Consider the following 21,262-nt stretch of genomic DNA (forward strand, 5'->3'; position numbering starts at 1 on the left):
TAAGTTTAGTTATTACAGTACTTTCTATTTCTTTTTTGTATAAACTTCCCAGACTGTGATTTTTCTCTCTAGAAGTTCAATTAGGGTATAGGTGAAGGCATACTGGGGCTGAAGAAGAGTAATAGAAAAATAATGGAAAACCTCTTGGTGCTTGGTAATAGGAAGAGGTCCAACATCAAAGCCTGGATACCCAGGACGTGTGGAGTGAGGACCACAGCTGGCCCTCAGGGGAGGTGTGAAATTGGTTCCAGAGAATCAGTCCTCCCAAGACCAGAACCTACAAGTAACAAAGACCTCCCCTGTCCCCAGCAAAAGAGGCAAAGCCTCTGCCATGTGCAACCTGGAGTTGCAAGGGAGGGACTGTGAGGAATGTAGGGTTACTTCTTAAAGAAAACAATGCTAATAAATATTAAAAAAAAAAAAATCACTCTCACTAGCCAATCAGGTTCCTCTTCCTCTATGATCTCCCTGTAGCACCTGACCTCCCTGGCATGCACCTACCCAACTGTACCAGGGTATCCACTCATCCTCAGTGTGTTTTCTTAGCCTTTAATTCACTAATCCCCACTCAGCTTTAGTTATACAATAGTTTAAAATTCCCATTTTCCTTTATTGTAATCAGAATTGACCTCAAATTGTCTACCTCATTACAAAACCCCACCACAGTGGTCTCCACACTTAAGGCTCTTGAATAAAGTCTTCCTTACTGATAAAAAAAAAATAAGCTTATTAACTTAATTTTTAAATATCAGAAGTGCTGTGAGAAAGAAACAATTTAAAACAGAAAAGCCAGGCATGGTGGCTCACTCCGAGATGCTCCAACTTGGGCAGGTGAAGGAGAATTGCAATGAGTTTAAGGCCAGCCTGGGTTGCAGAGTAAGGTCCAGCTCAGCCTGGGCTATAAGGTCAGACACTATTTCAACCAAACGACATGAAATGAAACAAATCAAAAAAAGTAGAAAAAAGAAATCTAAATATCATATGAAAATGTTACAATCAAGGGGCTGGAGTGATGGCTCAGTGGTTAAGAACTTGCAGAATACCCAGGTTCAAATCCCAGCACCCACATGGTAGTTAACAACTGTCCGTAACTCCAGTCCCAGGGGATCTGACAGCCTCTTCTGACCTACGTGGGCATTGCACAACATGGGTGCACTTACCTACATGCAGGCAATACATGCATACACATAAAATAAAAAAAATTAAAATGTTACAATCAAAACCTGCCAATCAGCAGGGTATGGTGGTACACACCTTTAATCCCAGATTGGTTCCAGAGAATCAGTCCTCCCAAGGCAGAGGCAGGCAGATCTCTGTGAGTTCAAGGCCAGTCTGGTCTACATAGAGTTCTAGACCAGCTGGGGCTATGGGAGTTCCTGTCTCAAAAGAACCATTAGAAGAAAAAAAAAAAAAAAACAAACAACACGCCACTCATTTAAAAATTTAAGATCAGGCATGGTGGTACACACCTATTATCCCAGCGCCTGGGAGGCAGAGGCAGATGCTCTGTGAGTTAGAGGCCAGCCTGGTCTACATAGCGAGTTTCAGGCCAGTTGGGGCTACAGGGAGCTCCTGTCTCAAAAAATTCCCCAAAATAGGGGGCAGGAGAGATGGCCCAGTGGTTAAAAGCACTGACTGCTCTTGCAGAGGACCCAGGTTTGATTCCCAGCACCCATATGGCGGCTACGAACCATCCTTAACTCCAGTACCAGGGGAATCCGAAGCCCTCTTCTGACCTCCACGGCACTGCATGACACCAGTACATTCACATACGTGCAGGCAATACATTCATACACATAAAATAAAAATAAAATATTTTAAAAAATTCCCCAAAATAATTAAAAAAAAATACAGGTACTTTGAATTTCTCACGTCAGCCAACATTAGTATACAATTAAAATGAGTTAATCTTTCTGCAACTGAAAACACATACATTTCTTTAGCTTACTTACAATCTATTGCACTGACTTTATTTCTGAGAATTTATGTTCAACTATCCAATTTCTTATTTTCTAGAAAAAGAAATTAAACCATGAGGAAAACTGCCTTAGGGTACTGTTACTCATAAAGATTTCTCTATACAATGAAACACACAAATAAGAACATCCTACAATTGCTTCCTCCATCTCGTACAATGAATCTAAATTATCACCAAGAGCTACACAGGGGAATCTTACCTTTGTGGAGAGGAAAAAGGTTGCTTCTTCAAGGCCTGCATAAGGTTGGGCTTATATTCTGGATCAACACACCATAAGGAACCTTTCCCATTAACCTAGAAAAAAAAGTACACAAGAATCAAGAATCTCTCTCTCTCTCTCTCTCTCTCTCTCTCTCTCTCTCTCTCAGACACACACACACACACACACACACACACACACACACACATACACACACACACACACACCTGTCAGAATATTTTGATTGAGTATATCAGGGAAAACCTCCTTCCTAACAAGCACATGCAAAAGCTAAAGTGAGGGCTGGGGATGAAGCCAGTGATGGCGCCTGCCTAGCATCTGTGGCAATATCCACACTTTCTTTCCACCCTAAAAAAGTTAAAGTGAGCCGGCTATGCATGACTGACTATAGTCATCATGTAATACACAAAACTTGGTCTAACTCACAAGACTAGAAAGGTTCAGGGGCCGAGAGATGGCCTAGCAGTTAAGAGCACTGCCTGCTCTTGCAGGACCCAGGTTCTGTTCCCAGCACCTGCACGACTAACAACTGCCAGTAACTCCTGTTCTGGGGGATCTGACGCCCTCTTCTGGTATGCATGGGCATTGCATGGCACAGGTGTGTAACATATGTATGGAAAAAAAATATACATGTAAAATAAAAACAAAGCAATTTTTTTAAAGACTAGAGAGATTCATGTTCACTAATATCCAGGCTTATATAACGCTTTAAAATTTTTATTAGGTATTTATTTATTTAGAAGTCGCACAAGTCATATGCATATCTGGAAGAGGACAACTTGCAACAGCTGGTTCTTTCCTTCTACTGTGTGTGTCCAGGGAATCAAACTCATGTCCTCAGGCTTGACAGCAAGTTACTTTTACCCTCTGAACCATTTCACTGACCCTATACTACTTTTTATATTGCAAACACCTATACTATAATTCTTTAAAAAAACATTTAAATGTGCTTTTTTCCTTTTTCCCTACTCCTTCTACCTTGTATAAAATCCTACATGATGCAAGATTTAATGTGATTACCTGCACAGTTCTACTTCCTCTTTGTCAAGGTAATATTAGTCTATTATTGAGACTCTTTTATTTTTGAATAGTCTCATATTCTTAAAACAGAATGGCATGATGAAAAAACATTGCTCCACAAATTTAAAAAGATCCTGGGGCTGAAGAGATGGCTTAGTGTTTAAGTTAAGAGCACATATTGCTCTTGCAGAGGATGGGAGCTGGGTTCCCAGACCCCCACATCAGGTGGTGTAATTCCAGCACCAAGAGACCAACACCCTTTCCTGACCTCCACAGCCACCTGCACTTGGGTGCACATACCCCCACACACATACATGTAATTCATAAATCTTAAAAAACAAAAAACAAACTGAGATCCTCATCACTACTTACTGACTGGTTATGTGATATTAGACAAAGCATTTAATCTCTAAGAGTCAGACCTCTCATTCACATTTTACCCACAAAATAAAACACAGATCTAAGATTATGTTGGTGAGTTGTACTGAGATTCAAATAAAGCAATTTATACGCAAGTGACACAGCTGAAAATAAGCAAATATTAACTGGTTATTTTGAAATTGGCATATAGTTTGAGTGTTAAATAGCAGAGAGAGAGAGAGAGAGAGAGAGAGAGAGAGAGAGAGAGAGAGAGAGAGACACACTCTCTCTAGAGAGACTCTCTATATAGCCCTGCGTAGCTGGAACTCGATATGTAGCACAGGCGCGCCACAAACACAGAGCCCTCTCTACCTCTCACTAGAGGGACTCACTATATAGCCCTGCTTAGCTGGAACTTGCTATGTAGACCAGGCTGGCCTCAAACTCAGAGACCTGCCTACCTCCATCTCCTGAGTGCTGAGATTAAAAGGCACGTGTCACACAATGCTGGGCTAAAGGATAAAATAAATTTAGAAAGTGGATAAAACACCTTGTCTGGGGAAAGGTATACTAATTGAGCACAGAGCAGTTTTAAACATCCGAGAAACTGAAATAAATAGGAAAAGAAGTGTACAGGATTATCAGGTGAAACCTCTTTGGAATTCAGTGGCAAGATGTCACAGAAACTATAATAAGCATCAGGGCTAGGAATGGTGGCACACACCTGTAACCCAAGCACTTGGGAGTCAGAGACAGGAGGATAGTCTCAAGTCTACCTGGTCTACATAGTGAGTTCAAGGTCAAACAGTGCTACATACTAAGTTCCTGTCTCAAAAAACTAACAAAATAAACAACACAAACAAATCCAAACATCTGATAATTTTTCCAAGGGATGTATTTAAACATTTTTTATTTACTTTTTATTTTATGTGTATGAATGTTTTGTCTGCATATATGCAAGTGCACCACATGTGTGCAATGCCAATGGAGGCCAGAAAAGGATGTCAGATTCCCTGGAACTGGAGTTACAGATGATTGTTAGCCACCATGTGAGTGCTGGAAACTGAAGTCAGGTCTTCTTCAAGAGCAGCTGGTACTCTTAACCACCAAGCCATCTCTCCAGCCCCAAGAAATGTATTTTTAGACTAAGTGATAAAAATTGACTTAGATGTTTGTTCAGTCACTTAGACCAAATGATAAATATGTTTTGATGACTGAGAAATAAACTTTAAAATGTTAACACCTACATCTTTTGTGCAAAAGACAATTAGGTTTCATACAAGTTATTTTTCATACATTGACCAAGATAATTATGTCAAGAATTCTACCTATGTTCTACCTTGGTATTCAGGGATTACACTCCTACAAACTGGTTCAGGTCTTGTTTTCAAATTCTATAAGATGACTGCAAACTGCTTTGACCACAGCAGAATAGTGAATTTCCTTCAAACAGCAAACTGCAAAAACTGATATTGAGAACTTGCAGTTTCAGGGAATTTAAGTATCCTGAGTAGTTTCAAATAACAGTCTGGTTTATGTTACCATGGCAGCATTTCCTTTCACTGAGTGTGTTTAGCCATCAGTAAAGAGATAAAACCATGTATTTGCTAATCTATGTTTTAGAGTTTTCAAAAAGAATTTTTTTCCAATTCTCATTTTAAAATTTGCTTAAATGATGGAATGCAAACGATAATGTTTTAGAAATGTTAAAACCAAATTTGTTTATAAGAAATAAATCTTTTGTGCAATGAAAAACAGGAAATATGCATTCTCTCATTTACTATTATGAATTTTAAAGCTCTAAGATCAGACTTGTTTGCCTGCCTTATTAATTGGTTCAACTATCTGTAGAATCACCAAATTACAAAAAATTAACTAAAAATTGTTCCAAACTAGGCAAAATTTTAATTCTATATTTCTGGACTAAAATCTTAGTCACACTGTTTTACTTATACTTAATAAAAATTCTTGAAAAACAGACTTGAGACTCAGATGCTGAGTTGGGGACTATAACTCAGTAAAGCACTTACTTGCTAGGCATATGCAAAGGCCTCGAGTTTAATTCCCAGTCCTGGGGTGGTGGTGGTGGGGATGGGGGGAGGACATGGACATGACAATTTGGATTTTTAGATGTTTTTTGTTAAGTGACATGGATCACGAAAAGGGAAAGGGAAACCCCACACCTTGCTTTCTTAGGTGGGGGAAGGGATTACCATCTATCTCTAGGTAACATTTAATCATCAAGAGTTGTCAAGTGTATCAAATTCAATTCCAACATTTAATGGAAGTATATCTGACTTGTTTTCCACAGATGCAAAGGAAAACACAGTCATTCTGACGCATTGACTTAAAAACTTCATTTTATCTAAATGCAATATCCATACTAAATCTCAAATATTGAAGCTAAGTGGTCTATTGGTTTTCGGTTTTCAGCACACAACCATTTAGTAGCTTCTTCCTCCTCTTGTGATAGCTTGCCAATTTTGCTCTAGTGTATTACAATTTCTTTATTTTTCATTAAGATGATTTTTTTCTCAAACACTACTGAGAATCTAGGCAATATAATTGCTGTTGTCTAGTTCTTGCTTTCTTTCTCTGGACATTTAAATTGCTGAGATTAGCAGATATGGTAGCACAGGCCTGACCAGCATTTAGGAGGCAGAGACAGGAGAATCAAGAGTTCAAGGTGAGTCTGAGGCCTACTACACTACATGAGACCCTGTCCAAAATAAAATAAAAAAAACAAAACTTAAAAATTATAGACAAGACCAGGCTCTTTTGAGTACTATCATGAATCATGCCAAAGTAGGACATAGGGCTCTACAACATTATTCTTTTATTTTGTTTTTGCGACAGGGTCTCACTATGTAGCACTGGCTGGTCTAGAACTCATTATGTAGACCAGGCTAGCCTTGACCACAGAGAGAGCTACCTGTCTCTATCTCCCAAGTGGTAGGTTTAAAGGCTTGTGCCCCTACATTACAACACTATTTTTATTCTTATCTTTTTGTATACAAGTATGAATGTTACTCTCAGAGAGAAGTCAGGATCTGATCTGCTAGGTTGAATACATTGTAATTCCAGTAACCACTACCAGGGTGCTTTCAAGAATGGTCACACTGGGGTTAGAGAGATGGCTCAGTGGTTAAAAGTACTGGCTGTTCTTGCAGAAAACGTGAGCTCAAATCCTAGCACCCACATGGCAGCTAACAACTGTCCATAACTCCAGATCCAGGGGATCTGAGGCCCTCTTTTGCCTTCCACAGGCACTGCACGACATGGATATACTTACACACGTGCAAGCAATACACTCAATACACATAAAGTTAAAATAAGTTAAAAAAAAAAAGTGGAAACAAAAAAGAATGGTCATACTGATGTGATGAAATCTTGTGGGAACACTCATATTCCAAAAAACTGGAAAAACCTAAAAGAAATGGATAAATTCCTAGACACATATGATCTGCCTAAAACTAAACAGGAGGACATAAACAACTTAAACCAATCCTTAACAGCAATGAATTTGAAATAGTAATGTCTGCCAACAAAGGAAGGCTCAAGGCCAGTGGATTCACTGCTGAATTCTATTACTTTTTTTGGAGACAGCATTATGTTCCCCCTGGCTGGCCTTGAACTCAGAGATCTGCCTGTCTCTGCCTCCTAAGTGCTAGGATTAGTGGTGTTTACCACCATGCCCAGCCCCTGAATTTTATTAAAATTTTATAGAAAATCTAATACCAACACTTCTCAAAAGGAACCAACACTATTCCACAAAACAAAAGGGGAAGGAACACTACCAAATTCATTCTACAAAGCCAATGACTCTGACACTCAAACCAGATAAGATTACAACAGCAGCAAAACCATACAGAACAATTTCTCTGATGAGCACAGACACAAAGATCATAAACCATGACCAAGTTGGTTCGTTCTACTCCAGGGATGCAAGAAAGGTTCAGCATACACAAGTCAATAAATAATGTCAGCAAGTACACGATCATTTCAGTAATGAAGAAAAGGCCTTTGACAAAGTTCAGCATCACTTTCATGATAAGTGCCCTGAAGAAATTAGAAGGAACATACTTCAAGATAATAAAGGATGTATGCAATGAACCTGTAGCCAACATTATACTAAAGGGGGAAAACCTGAAAGCATTTTCTCTAAAATCAGAAACAAGACAAGGGTGTGTATTTTTCCCCTTTCTATTCAATAACACTTTCAGCAAAGTAGCAGAATGCAAAATCAACATGCAAACTGGGCATGGTGGCTCATGCCTACAATCCTAGCACTTAGGAGGCTGAGGCAACAGGATTGCCACAAGTTAGAGAACATCCTGGGCTTCAGAGTGAATTCCAAAACATGATGAATCTGGTTTTCCATTGGGAAATCTCCCAAGACAGGAAGTAAAAGAGATAAAGGAAGAGCCAGTAGAAGAAACAGATATACACCTGAACGATTCAGCTATGAAATATTGTTTAAAATTAGAGATAATCTGAATATAACCAAGAAACAAGACACTGATAAGACATGCAGATTTCAGGGACCCAGGGAAATGGCTCAGTTAGTAAAGTATTTACTGTGTAAGCAAGAGAACCTGAGCTCCGATCCCCAGCACCCACAGAAAAAAGAAAAGCTGGCAAGTTCCTATAATCCTGGAACTAAGGAGGCAGAGACAGAAGATCCCTGGGGTTTTTCAGCCAGTCAGTCTGAAAATCAGTGAGCTTCAAATTTAGTCAGATACCTTGTCTCAAAAAAGCAAGAAGTGATTGAGGAAGACATTCAACATTGATTTCTGGCCCTCACACACATGTGGGTAACACATATACTCACCTCAACATATACACACAAAAAGCCATGTAAATTTGAAAAGAACCAAACAGAACAGAAATAAAAAATACGGGGATGGAGATAAAGCTCCATGGTAGACCAGCTGCCTAGTATGAAAAGGCCCTGGGTGCAATCCCCAGCAAAGCCAAGATTAAATGATGATCGTAATAACCATGAGTGAAATTACAGACTTAGTGAGCAGGGGGACAAAATATTAGGTTTGTAACTGAGAAAAGAGTCTGCTAGACAACAACACATGTATATGAACTACAGCCCAGAAACAAAAGTAGGAAAATATTAACAAGAAAAAATGGAGTGAAAAAGTTTAATATAGCTTAACCATAGATCCAAATAAGAGAAAGAAAGGCAAAGACAATATTCAAAGACATAATGACTAACATTTTCCAGACATGACTGAAAGAAAGAGAAGACAAATTACCCAGGAGTACATAGGAAGCACACACTGGACTTGGTGAGTTATTTTTAAAAGGGGAGGTTGGAAGATGGCATGGATCTAGGAGGAGTTAGGAGGAGCAGTAGGGGTGGTGAATATGATCAAAATACATTTTATAAAATTCTCAACTAATAAAAATATTATATCTGGAGCTGGAGAGGTGGCTCAGCAGTTAAGAGCACTGGCTGCTCTTGCGGAGAACCTGGATTCAGTTCCCAGCACCCACATGGTGGCTAATGACTGACTATAACTCCAGTTCCAGGGGCTCCAACAGTCTTTTCTGGGTTTTGTGGGTAGTATATGCACACAATGCACCTTTATACATGCAGGCAAAACATACCCATAAAACAAAAATAAATTTTAAAAATTGTATTAAAAAATAAAAGATTACTACTAGGAGCAAGTCAAGGATCCTAACAGACGATTTCTCAAAAGCAATAACGAATATAGGAACACACATTCATAATTAAACTATCCTTTGAGAGCAAGGGTAAAATAACAGTAATTGTTTTTAACACTATCTTCTCTGCAACCATAAAGATAGTCTTACAATTTTTTTCTCTTTTAATCTGAATGGCAGAGTGCATCAATATATTTTCTACTATTAAACCAAAGTTATCATCCTGGGATAAGTCTGTGTAGGAGTAATATATGCGACCTTATATTACTGGATTCTGCTTCCTAATATTTTTGCATTGATACCCATGAATAAGACTGATCTGTGATCTTCCACTATCAGTCTCTGTCAAGTTTTGGTAGCTCATTAAATAATTTAAAGAGCTGAAGATTAGAACCTTGCTCTGTCATTGCTAAGCAAAATTTAGCCATAAAACCATCTGGCCCTAGTACGTGGGTGGGATACCACACTGTGAGCTGCTGGTTTGAGAGGCTCCTGGGGTCCCCCAAAACAACACAGGATATTGCCACTGCTCTGAGTTACCACCCACCAGAACTAGAGGTAAGACCCTACTGCTGAAGACATTACACTCTTCAGTTGTAGGATGTAAGAGAAACCAAGCTGAAGGTTGGCTTTTATGGTGCTGGGTGCTATGTAGGCTGTTGAAGGAGAAAAGTTATCAACAGTCTTACTAGCTGTGTACCCATGCTATACTACTGAACAACCAGGCAAGATGTGCCCAGTGGTACAACTGAATCATGATGTACAACTGAATCATGACTGTTATGTGGGTAATCAACTGCTTTCTGATTGGATTTAAGGCCTGCCTGCTCTCCAGGAGGACATTCATGCCTGATACAGTAAACCTGGTAAAAGGTCTGTGGCTGGGGAGATGATAGATCCCAGTGGGAAAGCAACTACTACTATTTTGCTAAATTCACCTATTGTGCCATGAAACTGTCTTCTAAATATTTGTTTATGATCATGGATCAGAACTACTGCCAGCTTTGGTTAGAGAAGCTTTTCTTTTTTAAAAAAATATTTTATTATTTTTATTTCACATGTATGAGTGTTTTGCCTGCATGTATATAAGTGTATCATGTGCATGCAATGCCAATGAAGGCCAGGAGAGAAGAGGGTTCCATGGAAATGGAATTTTAACTGCTGGGATCCCAAGTGGGTTCCCGGTTCCCATACCAGACAACTCACAAACACCTATACATTTAGCTTCAGGGGATCCACTGCCCTCTTCTGGCCTCCATACCCACACACAGACACACATAATTAAAAAGAAAATCAATCTCTAAAAAGAAAAGAAGGGCTGGAAAGATAGTTCAATATTGAGCATAAACTGTCCTGGCAGAAAACCGGAGTTCAGTTCCAGCACTCACAATCACCTGTAACTCCAGCTCCAGATCTGCTACCCTCTTCTGGCCTCCTTGGGCCACCTGCACTCATGCCACATATACCAGCAGGCACTCACACATACATAACATAGTGAATAGTAAACTTTATAGTAACAGTGAAATGATTTTTAGTAAAATTTTGGGAAATGGTGAAAAAATTTAAAAATAATGAAAAAATGCACAATACTGAAGTGAAATGAGGCTATACAAGCTAACTTCATGAAGTCATATATCTGGCAATATCTGATTCCAGTCCTCCATGCTGACTCCTCAATTTATATAGTTCAGTTTGATGAGAAACGAGGAAGATCTAAAATACGCCACTGTTATGGTAGAGCCTGAAAGAAATAGGCATAATAAAAAGGTAATCGTATTTATTGGCACTACTGGATTTTTTTTCTGCTCAACATTTTATTTTCTGGATTCTAATCTTGACTTTTACAGACTAAGGTCAATTAATTTATCGATATCTTTTTCCTGGTTTTAAAATAAGGAAGTTCATCAGAATAATGTCTAAATTCCTTTCATATTTTATATCGAAACAACCAGGCATCATGAACAACTGATACCAAGCTTAGAATCCTAGGAGTAAAGAGAAGAATAAAGTTCAATTTTATATAACAAACTTCTAGACCAAATAATTAGCTACAATTAGGTCTGGCCTTTGAGGAGAGACCTAGGAGTCACTAGCATCATATGCTATGTGAAATCATGGGATGGGAATGGATGTGAGCAACCAAAAAGGCAACAGTGAGCAATGAAGTTTAGTGAAAGGTAAAAGAAAAAGATGGAATCCAGGTAAGTAAGAATGATGAGTAGTACTATACATGTGCAAATCAAGGAAAAGATGAATTTCTAAAGCTAATCTTATCCCATAACACAATGTCAAAACAAGTCAATGGACTTCGACTTAAGGCGGGTAGTGATCATCAACTATTCAAGTCCTACATCTTCACTGAAACTATATCCCTTTGCATGTACTAATTGTAATTCACCGCTGACAAGGAATTCAGACATTGTTTAAGACAACACTGCACAAGAACACAAATGAAATAAAGGAACACCTTATTCATACCCTTTTATTGACCTCAAAACTCAAGCCCAGGCAACTTACACGACATTCATGAACTAGCCTTCATATTCAGTCTGTCTTTCCAAACTCTGCCCTCTCATATTTCTCACTTAAACAGAATATGCCTGCTCCCCAAAGTGGCCTACAGAATATACTACTGCCTTTATTATACCGTCTTTAACCACAGTAAACCTGTTCTTTTATTAAAGTACATTTTAAAAGCAAAGCTAAAAAAATAAGTCCTAACATATCCTTTAATGTAAATGATCAACACTTTGATTATAAGGCAGAATATCAAAATAAACAAATAGGACATGATATAAATATACTGATATATTTGAAGAAACTAGAATAGAAACTTAGGTGGGCTGGGGTATAGCTCAGTGACAGAGTGCTTGCATAGCATGCACAAGGCCCTAATTTCAATTCCTAGTGCTAGGAAGAAGAAGAAAAACCAGAGCCTTAAGAGTAATTCGGGTGCCAAAGGTAAACTGAACACAATTCTGGTACATTTCTATCAATACTAAGAAAATTGAAAACATCTCAACTGAAAGCAAATGAAGACTAATAACCTCAAACTGAAGTAATCTGACTTGGCTTTGTCCCCGATATCCCTAGTTCTAGGCATTCCACATTAACTCCCTCATCATATACAGCAATGCTCATAAAACACCGACCTTGCCGTGACTTCTTTCCACTTTCTGGAAACATTTGTTCAGGGACAGATTATGCCGAACAGAATTCTTCCAGCCTGTGGGTGCAGTAGCAAAGTATGGGAAGCGATCCAGAATCCAGCTATAAATTTCCTTGACAGGCAAACATTTATTTGGAGAGTGTTCAATAGCCATATAAATGAGAAGACTAAAGGAGTATGGGGGCTTTGAAGTTGCTGATTTTTTTTCTGGGTTCTGGTAGCAAGATGGTCCAAAGGGTGGCACTTCCTCTCCCTCTATGTCATACAATGGACTAACCATTGGAAGACCTTCACTTCCAAGACTGAAGTTCGTTAGAAGATTGGTGCTTTCATGCAGCCAGTTCAAGTTTGTAAGCTCATCGTCATCTGCCAAGTCACTGCCCACTAGAGTGGCCTTTGGCCCAGCAGCATCAATGGCTTCGGGCAAGCTTCCCATTTTGTAAATCTGACTTAGTCCTACAACCTTTTCCGCTCCTGGTGTTTCAGCTCTCTTATCTGGAGTCATTCCAATCACTGGACCCATTTACTCTTACGGAACTGTAATAAAGAAAAAAAAAAAAACAATTAATGCAATTTTTGAACAAACAAATACACATTTAAATACACTATAGTTGTGACAGTTATAATGCAAAGAACCAATTACTTCATAGTATTTGAATCCACTGTAAATAAAGCATAACTTTACAGAATCATATGTATGGGTGATTATTAACAAAATTAAATAATGTAGTTTAAATACTTAGTAAAGTTCCTAGTCTACAATAACCAGTAGTAATTATTAAAATAATGAAGCTGGTGAGAGGGTTTAGTTAGTAAATGTGCTTGCCACCAAGCCTGACAAGCCGAGTTCAATTCCTGAAACCCACAGGGAAGAAGAATGGACTTCCACAATTTGTCCTCTGATCTCCAGAGCATGCAGTGGTACACATGTTGACCACCCTAACCCACCCACCACCAACAAAACAAATATCAAAAAGTTTCAATAAACAAACTATTTCAAGACTTTATAATCTTTCCTAAGCCTCCATATTTTACTATAATAGTCATAGGCATGGCTCAATCCTTAAAATACTCAAATTTGAAACAATAAAGAATTCCACTCTCTTCAAATCTAAAATATTTACTATAAAAATAAACCAATTCTATTAATTTAAAAAAATTTAAATTTATTTTTATGTTTTTGTGTATAAGTGTTGCATTTGCATGTATGTATGTAAGTGCACCCATGTTGTGAAATGCCCATGGAGGCCATAAGACGCATCAGATCCTTTGGAACTGGAGTCAATATAGTTGTTAACCACCATGTTGGTGCTGGAAATTGAACCCAAGCCCTCTGCAAGAGCAGTCAATGCTCTTAATCGCCGAGTCATCTCTCCAGTTCCAATAGCTTTATTGTTTGTTATTTTGCTTTTTGAAACAGGATCTCTTAGCCTCAGCTACCTGGAACTTGACCAGGTTGGCTTCAGTCTCACAGAGATCCATGTGCCTCTGACTCCCAAGGGCTGGGACTAAAGACATATGCCACCACATCCAAATTTCTATCAGTTTTAAATATATCATATCATACTAAAACATTTCTTTTCAAATTATTTTTAATTGACAAGGAATAATTGTGTATATTTATACAAGTACATATGTTGGAATGATTAAAACGGGCTAATTAACTGCACATGGTGGTACATGCCTGTACTCTCAGCATTCAAGAGGCAGGGGCAGAAGGATAATCCCAGGTTCCAGGTCATCCAGGACGATGTAGTGACACCCTGCCTCAAAACAAACCAATAAACACACACACACACACACACACACACACACACACACACACACACCCCTAATACTTTACTAGGTTTTGAGACATACACCTTTTTATGTAAATTTTTTATTGAAGTGCTTGCCACCAAATACACTTTTTGTGTATTTCATACAGACCACCTTAATTATCTTTACACCCCCTTCCCCAATGGCACCCTCCCATAGTGTCCCCCTCCCCACTGGAATTCATGCATTCTGTCATTTGTGGTAAGGCCTATCTAGTCAAGTTAGTGTCCCCAGACATCTCTCAGTACAAGTTCATCCTCTGAGTCTAGTATCCCTCCCTTTTTAAGAAGATCAGCTCTTCCTCACCCAGCAGTAATCAACTGCCAATAGTTTTTCGGTTAAGATTGGGGCCTGGAGGTGCATGATCATACAGAGACATACATTTTAAAAAAATATTTTATGTATTATTTTTATTTTATGTGTATGCGTGTATTGCCTGCATATAGGTAAGTGCACCCATGTCATGCAATGCCCAAGGAGGACAGAAGAGGCTGTCGGATCTCCTGGACCTGGAGTTACGGACAGTTGTTAGCTGCCATGTGGGTGTTAGGATTCGAACCGGGGTCTTCTGCAAGAACAGTCAGTGTTCTTAACTGCTGAGCCATCACTCCAGCCCCCAAGACATACATTTTTATTAACTACACCTTGTACAATAGATGCCTAGAACTTATTCCTCTGACTAATATCTCCCCTTTCTCTATCCTCCTACCTTCCCCCTGTGGCAGCACCTGGTAACCACCATTCTGCTTCCTATTTCTTTGAGTTCAACATATTTATTTTTAAATTCACTATATTTGTTATTTCTTTTATAAATTCTAATATTTATGCTCTGTACTCTACTTCATCCCCTCAAGTACTTACATTCAAGGCTGACACTCTTTTAGATGGTATGAATTACCACTGTATTAATAAGGGGAAAACTGCTTCTAAACTAGCCTTTTTTCATTTCTATTTCCTCAAATGATGTTTGTTTTGCTTTGTAAACACACTTTAAAAACCTCGTGGAAAATAAACACCCAGAAGGAGGAGATAGAATATGCTAAAATTCATTTTCAATCTACATAAAGATATCTCATTTCTAAACTCAGTGAAAAACTGTTCTACTGTCCTATTCAATCTACTTAAGCTTATGTAACCAAATCAGGGAGAAGTTCCTCTAGAGTTATATTTTGCATAGAACATAGTTGGCAAGTTACTTCAAGAATTATGAAAACTGGTCTATCTAAATTCTGGTAGCTATTACTGGATATAGCCTTAGAGCACTCAATTAGCAACAGCATCAGTTAGCCATAAGTTAAACCCTATAAAGCAGACACCAGTACTATGAGTCTTATTTATAGATGGGAAAAGGACTCAGAGAGATTAAGCATCCCGGCTAATAAGAGAAAACAGAATTAACACCCAGGCAGTCAAACCTCATAATCAAAACTCTAATCACAATATGCCACAGCAACAATGTATACACATTACCTGTGAGTTTAAGGGGACATGAGAAGGGAAAAAAGTCCCTCACACTGGGATCTAGTTTGCCCTTCCTGCTAACGAGGAGTCAAACTCACTACAACAGATAAAGTCAAAATTGCATACAGATCATGGGCAGTTTTCCTAAAGACATCTCAAACAAGGATGTTAAAAACAGCAAATGAGCTGTGCTTACTTGGGGCAGAATATTTGTGTCTAACCTTTAAGGGGGAGGCATGGTCTCGTGTAGCCCAGGTTTGCCTCAAATTCCCTATGTAGACAAGGGTGACCTTGAACTACTGATCCTGCTGCCTTAACCTTATGAGTACGGGGATCACAGGTTTGTGCTATCATGCCTAGTTTATTCAGTGCTGGAGAATGAACCCAGGTTTTGCGGTATGCTAGGCAAGCACTCTACCAACTGAGCCATATCCCCAACTTTTGGTAATCTTGGCTTTCACCATATTAGCACTCCTGTCTGTTCCTAAAACTAAACAGTGTACCTCATAAAACCATTTTATAATTTTGTTTACTAAGAAAACGGCTTAAGAAAAATAAGAAAATCAGTTCATACATTTCTACTTAATATTTAAACTTTAAAGTTTTGCTTAATCTTTAAGCCTTGCTGTAAATTACATCCTTTCAGCCATGGGATCATATAAACAGCCACTCTAAAAACACCTAAGAGTGACTCTCTTGAGAAGTCTATAGTCATGTTTTGGGATTGTGTGCAATTCTTTTTTCCTGTCTGTCTAAATATTTAATGAACTCACTTTGTTTCACCCTAGCTCTTTCTGAAAATCTTTTCTGCAACACAAAGATTCAGCTTTCCCTGAATAGAGGACCGTCAGGAGAAAAAGGAAATTCCTCAGGCTGCCATTGGCAGTGTTGGGCTGCATGTCTCTGCTACAGGAGACACAATAGCCCAAATTTTATTCATTTAAAATCTTATCTTCCTGTCACATAAAACTGTAACTTTTAACACTAATACATTACAAAAAGGGAAAGACAAAGTTTGGTTCCTATTTCAATTACAAAAACCACATTCATAAAACTTCGCACATATATGCACACAATGTATTTGAGAGCTGACATGCTGTCCTATGTAAGTGAACAAATTGTTCATTTTACAATCAAAGTTCCTCTATGCATAGAGACTTAAAAATGTAACAAAGGATTCTTTGGCTTATTTCCCCGAAAGGGTCAAAAAAAAAAAAAAAAATCATGTCCGGAAGGAGATCTGGGTAGGTCTAGTACAAGTCTACACAGTACATAAACTCCTTTTTCAAGCCCCCATTCAGTTACAATCTGGCTGAACTTCATTTACAAGGGACTCACTGATAGCCGCAGGAAAACCTTTTACTGTGCCCCTGGCAGTGCCTTTGATTTGAGGACAATTGTGATTATTTTTTAAGACTTCTTTACACGGAACTGAAATTTCCTTCTCTGAAACTTTGTCCACTGATCTTCTTTTGCTTTCTAGACTGAAAAATGTTCTACTTTTGCCTTTTTAACTTAAACCTCCAATAGTCTTCAACTACATATAAAAATTAGAAAGCACCAATTAGGAGTGGCTAACATTTACTGAGTTTTTACTACACTACAGATGCTCTGCTATTGGCTTTTAAATGTGTCATCTAGGGGCTGAAGAGATGGCTCAGTGGTTAAGAGCACTGGCTGCTCTTGCAGAAGACCTGAGTTTGATTCCCAGCACCCACATGGCAACTAACAACTATCCATAACTCCAGTTCAAGGGGATCTGACGCCCTCTTCTGACCTCCTCGGGCATTGTGCAACACAGGTGCGCTTCCATACCTACAGGCAATATACACATAAAAAAATATTTAAAATGTGTCCTCTCTACTTTCTTTTACTGTGACCTACTACGACTTCTCAGTTCTATGCCAGTGCTTTCTTTCTGACTGAATTTTACCTCAGAGTAAGTCTTTCACTTTTGTATTCATAGTCAATCTTATAAAAATGCTAGGTAAGAAGAGGCACTCCAGGGCTCTGCATGGTGGCTTGGTGGGAAAGGCAGTTCCTGGGAAAGGTGCTTCCTGAGTGGGCCTGACTGGAAGTTTGATCCCTGGAACACACAGAACCCACAGAAGAAAAACTGACTCCTGGAAATTATTCTCGGATCTCCACATGTGCACTGCAGCATTAGTGCACCCGTGCATGCACGCGCGCGCGCGCGCACACACACACAATCACATACACACACAAATAAAATTTAAAAAGAGGCACTCAAATCCTAATTATCTCAAACTAAATTAAGTGCATCCTATGCACACCTATTGTATATATCTTCTCTGTACCAAATGCTGCATTGCCTGCCTTTAGGAATTAATCTACTTGGGGGCTAGAGAAATGGCTCAGTGGTTAAAATGATGTACTGTCCTTCCACAAAACTTGAGTTTGGTTCCCAGCACTTTATCAGGCAGCTCACAATCACCTTAACTCCAGCTCCAGGGGATCTAACAACTGCTTCTGGACCATATGGGCACCTGCACTGACATGGCAGATACATATGCACATAAATTTTTAAAAACAGAAATAAATATTAAAAAAGGAATCAGCTTGTTTTGGAAATGAGTCCTTAGTAATAAGAAACAGCCTAAAGGCTAACAATCAGAAAAGCAAATTCATTGTTATCAATATGAAAAAAGAAATGCAATAAACAGGTTGCCTGAAGTTCCAAAACTAACAAGAAGTAAAAATATAAACCAGGCAAGGTGGCTCACTCAGGGGGTGAGGTACTTGCATGCAGGCCTGGCAACCTGCCAGATCCCACAAGGTGGCAGGAGAAAACTGACTTCCCCAAGAATTGTCCTCTGTTCCGCCACATGCGCCATGACATACACACGTGAGCATACATAATAAATAAAAAGGAACTTACACTTTAGCAAAGCTATTTAAAACAGAATTAATGAGGTGTGTTAATGTAACAGATACTCAAAATCCATCTGCTGACAAAATCTACTGACTAAATATCCTCAAAGAAAGTAACTCAGATGGTGGCAAATATGATATTCTGCTGAATCACAAGTTTGTAACAAAGCCCTCTACTAAATCGTTTTTCAATTCATAAACACAGGACTGGGTGCTCATGCCATTGTTTGACACGTGCCTCAAACTTGCTACAATGTTAAGCATATTACCCTTCTGTTTTGGGTGAGCTGACCAATCTGCTGTGCACAATTTCAGTGTTTTCGGAGCATAAAATAACACTACAAAACCACACATATTTTACAAGAAAAATCAAGAACTTTTAGTTTTATTTATTTGGAAAATCTAGTTTGTCTTAAATTATAAAGATTCACTAGCAGCACATGAATAATATATGTGGCAGTTACTTCACAAAGCCAATGTGTGAAGAAAAGGAAACTAGGTGGTGATGTAACATTTCCTTTTCTTACTCTTTTAAGAACGTCAGAGCCAGCCATAGTAGTACACACTTTAGTCCCAGCACTGGGGAGGTGGAGGCAGGAGGATCAAGGAGTTCAAGGTTATCCTTGACCATACAGGAAGTTCAAGGCCAACCTGGATTAAGAAGAGACCTCGTCTCATAAAACAATTCAACAAGCACATATAACTAGTATGAATAATAAGTATCACTTGAAATAAACTCTTAATGCCAAGGGAATATGACAACGAGTATGATGTAGTTTGAAAAAAAACCCACTAATTTGAGGGGGTATAGCATGTTTAACCTAAGCAACTGATCCAACCACTAGAAAACCACTATTTAAAACTACTAACAAGGCTACCAAAAAAGCAGATAAATGGACTAGATGACTTAAGCAAAACAGAAATCTGTGTTGGGGTCAAATCCTCAATGCCTCTAGTATTTTCTTTAGTCTCATAAGGAAAATACTAGAAGAACATGTAAATATACCCAGTACAGTCACTTTAGAATACCTGTCTGGAGCTTTTCTGAATAACTACCACAGCAGTATCTTTGTGTGTGTGTGTGTGTGTGGTCTTTTTGAGACAGGGTCTCCCTGTAGTCACAGCTGTCCTGGATTCACTATGGAGACCAGGCTGGCCTTGAACTCACAGAGATCCGCCTGCCTCTGCCTCCCGAGTGCTGGGATTAAAGGTGTGCACCACCACGCCTGGCCCACAGCAGTATCTTAAGAGGACTTAGAGCTGGGCGTGAGGGCTCATGCCTGTAACCCTAGCACTTGGTGGGCTAAGGCCAGTATAAACTACAGAGTGAATTCTAGGAGAGCCTAGCTACAAATGGGACCCTGTCTCAAAAGACAAGGGCTGGATATGTAGTTCAGTTGGTACTGCTTTTGCCTCGACTGCACGAAGTTTGGGTTTGATCCCCAGCACCACATAAATTAGGTGTCCTGGCATACCTCTGCAATCCCAGCACTTGGGAGGTAGGCAGGCACATCAAAAGTTCAAAGCTACACAGGGAGTATGAGGTCAGCCCAAGCTACATGAGACCATCTTTTAAAAATGAAGAGGGCAGCCTGGTCTACATAGCCAGTTCCAGGCTAGCCAGGGTTACATAGTAGGACCTTGTCTCAAAAGAAAAAAAAAAAAAAAAAAAAGAATGTAGAGCCCTTTCTGGAAGTACATCATGAGGGTGGGGTACATGAGTAGAGAGGAGGGCAGGCTTTGAGGTTTTATAGCCTGGCTGCACTTCCTTTTCTCTCTCTCTCTGCCTCCTGTATGTGAATGAAATGTGAACAAACAGCTTTCTGACTCCCAGGTCAGCCTCCTGCTCGCTCCTGCTTGCTCCTGCTGCGTGCCTTTCCCATCATGATGGCCTGTATCCCTCACTGGAACTGAAAGCCATAACATACTGCTTTCGTCCCTCTCTTGCTTTTTGTCAGGGTACTTTATCATAGCAATAGAAAAGTAACTACTACCCTCCCTACCACATCAATTCAGCTCACACATCTCTCAAGGTGGCTTACATATCTGACATCTGCATGTGATAGTAGTGTAGTGACAGTCTAGGACAAGAAATATCAGTCATTTCCCAAGTCAGAGGAGACCACTTTTGTCTAGGTTGGTATTAACACTGGACTGAGAGGAATGTTTTGTAGAGACTGAATGAGGAAGAAAACTAAGCCACAGAATAGCCAATACCATTTAAAGCAGAGCATGCTAATTAGAGAACTGGATGGACTATGCTACACTTTTCACTCAAATGAAGGAACCAGCTGAACAAAAAACTGAGAAGGGCATGGTGGCCCACACCTGTAATCCCAGCCCTCAGGATGCTGAGGCAGAAGGACTGCCACAAATATGAGGCCAGCCTGGCCTACACAGTGAGTTTCAGACCAGCCTCAGCTAGAATGAGACCTTGTCTCAAACAAGTATAAATATAGAGGTTGATTTTACCACTCAAATTTTTGTTGCTGTTGTTTTTGTTTGTTTTGTTGAGACTAGGTCTCACTATATAGGCCTGGCTGGCCTGAACTCATTATGTAGACCAGGTGGGCTTCAAACTCAGAAATCTGCCTGCCTCTGCCTCCTGCATGTTAGGGTTAAAGGTATGCACTACCATGCCCAGCTCAAATTTGTTGATTTA

General features: G+C 39.3%; 1 protein-coding gene and 1 non-coding gene across 6 annotated transcripts in view; one reads left to right on the forward strand and one right to left on the reverse strand.

Moving 5' to 3' along the window:
* Foxn2 (forkhead box N2) overlaps window positions 1-21,262 on the reverse strand; it is a 58,822-nt gene that overhangs the window by 13,693 nt on the left and 23,867 nt on the right. For all 5 annotated transcript variants that reach the window (XM_017795602.2, XM_008823044.3, XM_029558626.1 and 2 more), the window contains exons 2-3: window positions 12,413-12,966; window positions 2,178-2,272 (exon numbers count right to left, since the gene is read on the reverse strand). In XM_017795602.2, coding sequence (XP_017651091.1) covers window positions 2,178-2,272; window positions 12,413-12,952 — 635 coding nt within the window. In that variant the 5' untranslated portion in view covers window positions 12,953-12,966. The remainder of the gene's footprint in view (window positions 1-2,177; window positions 2,273-12,412; window positions 12,967-21,262) is intronic.
* On the forward strand, window positions 18,781-18,879 carry LOC115068462. The gene has a single exon (XR_003847804.1). It is a non-coding gene; the product is annotated as a small nucleolar RNA U13 (small nucleolar RNA).

The sequence above is a fragment of the Nannospalax galili genome, unplaced genomic scaffold (assembly GCF_000622305.1).
Source record: "Nannospalax galili isolate Female #2095 unplaced genomic scaffold, S.galili_v1.0 scaffold286, whole genome shotgun sequence".
NCBI classification, from domain to species: Eukaryota; Metazoa; Chordata; class Mammalia; order Rodentia; family Spalacidae; genus Nannospalax; species Nannospalax galili.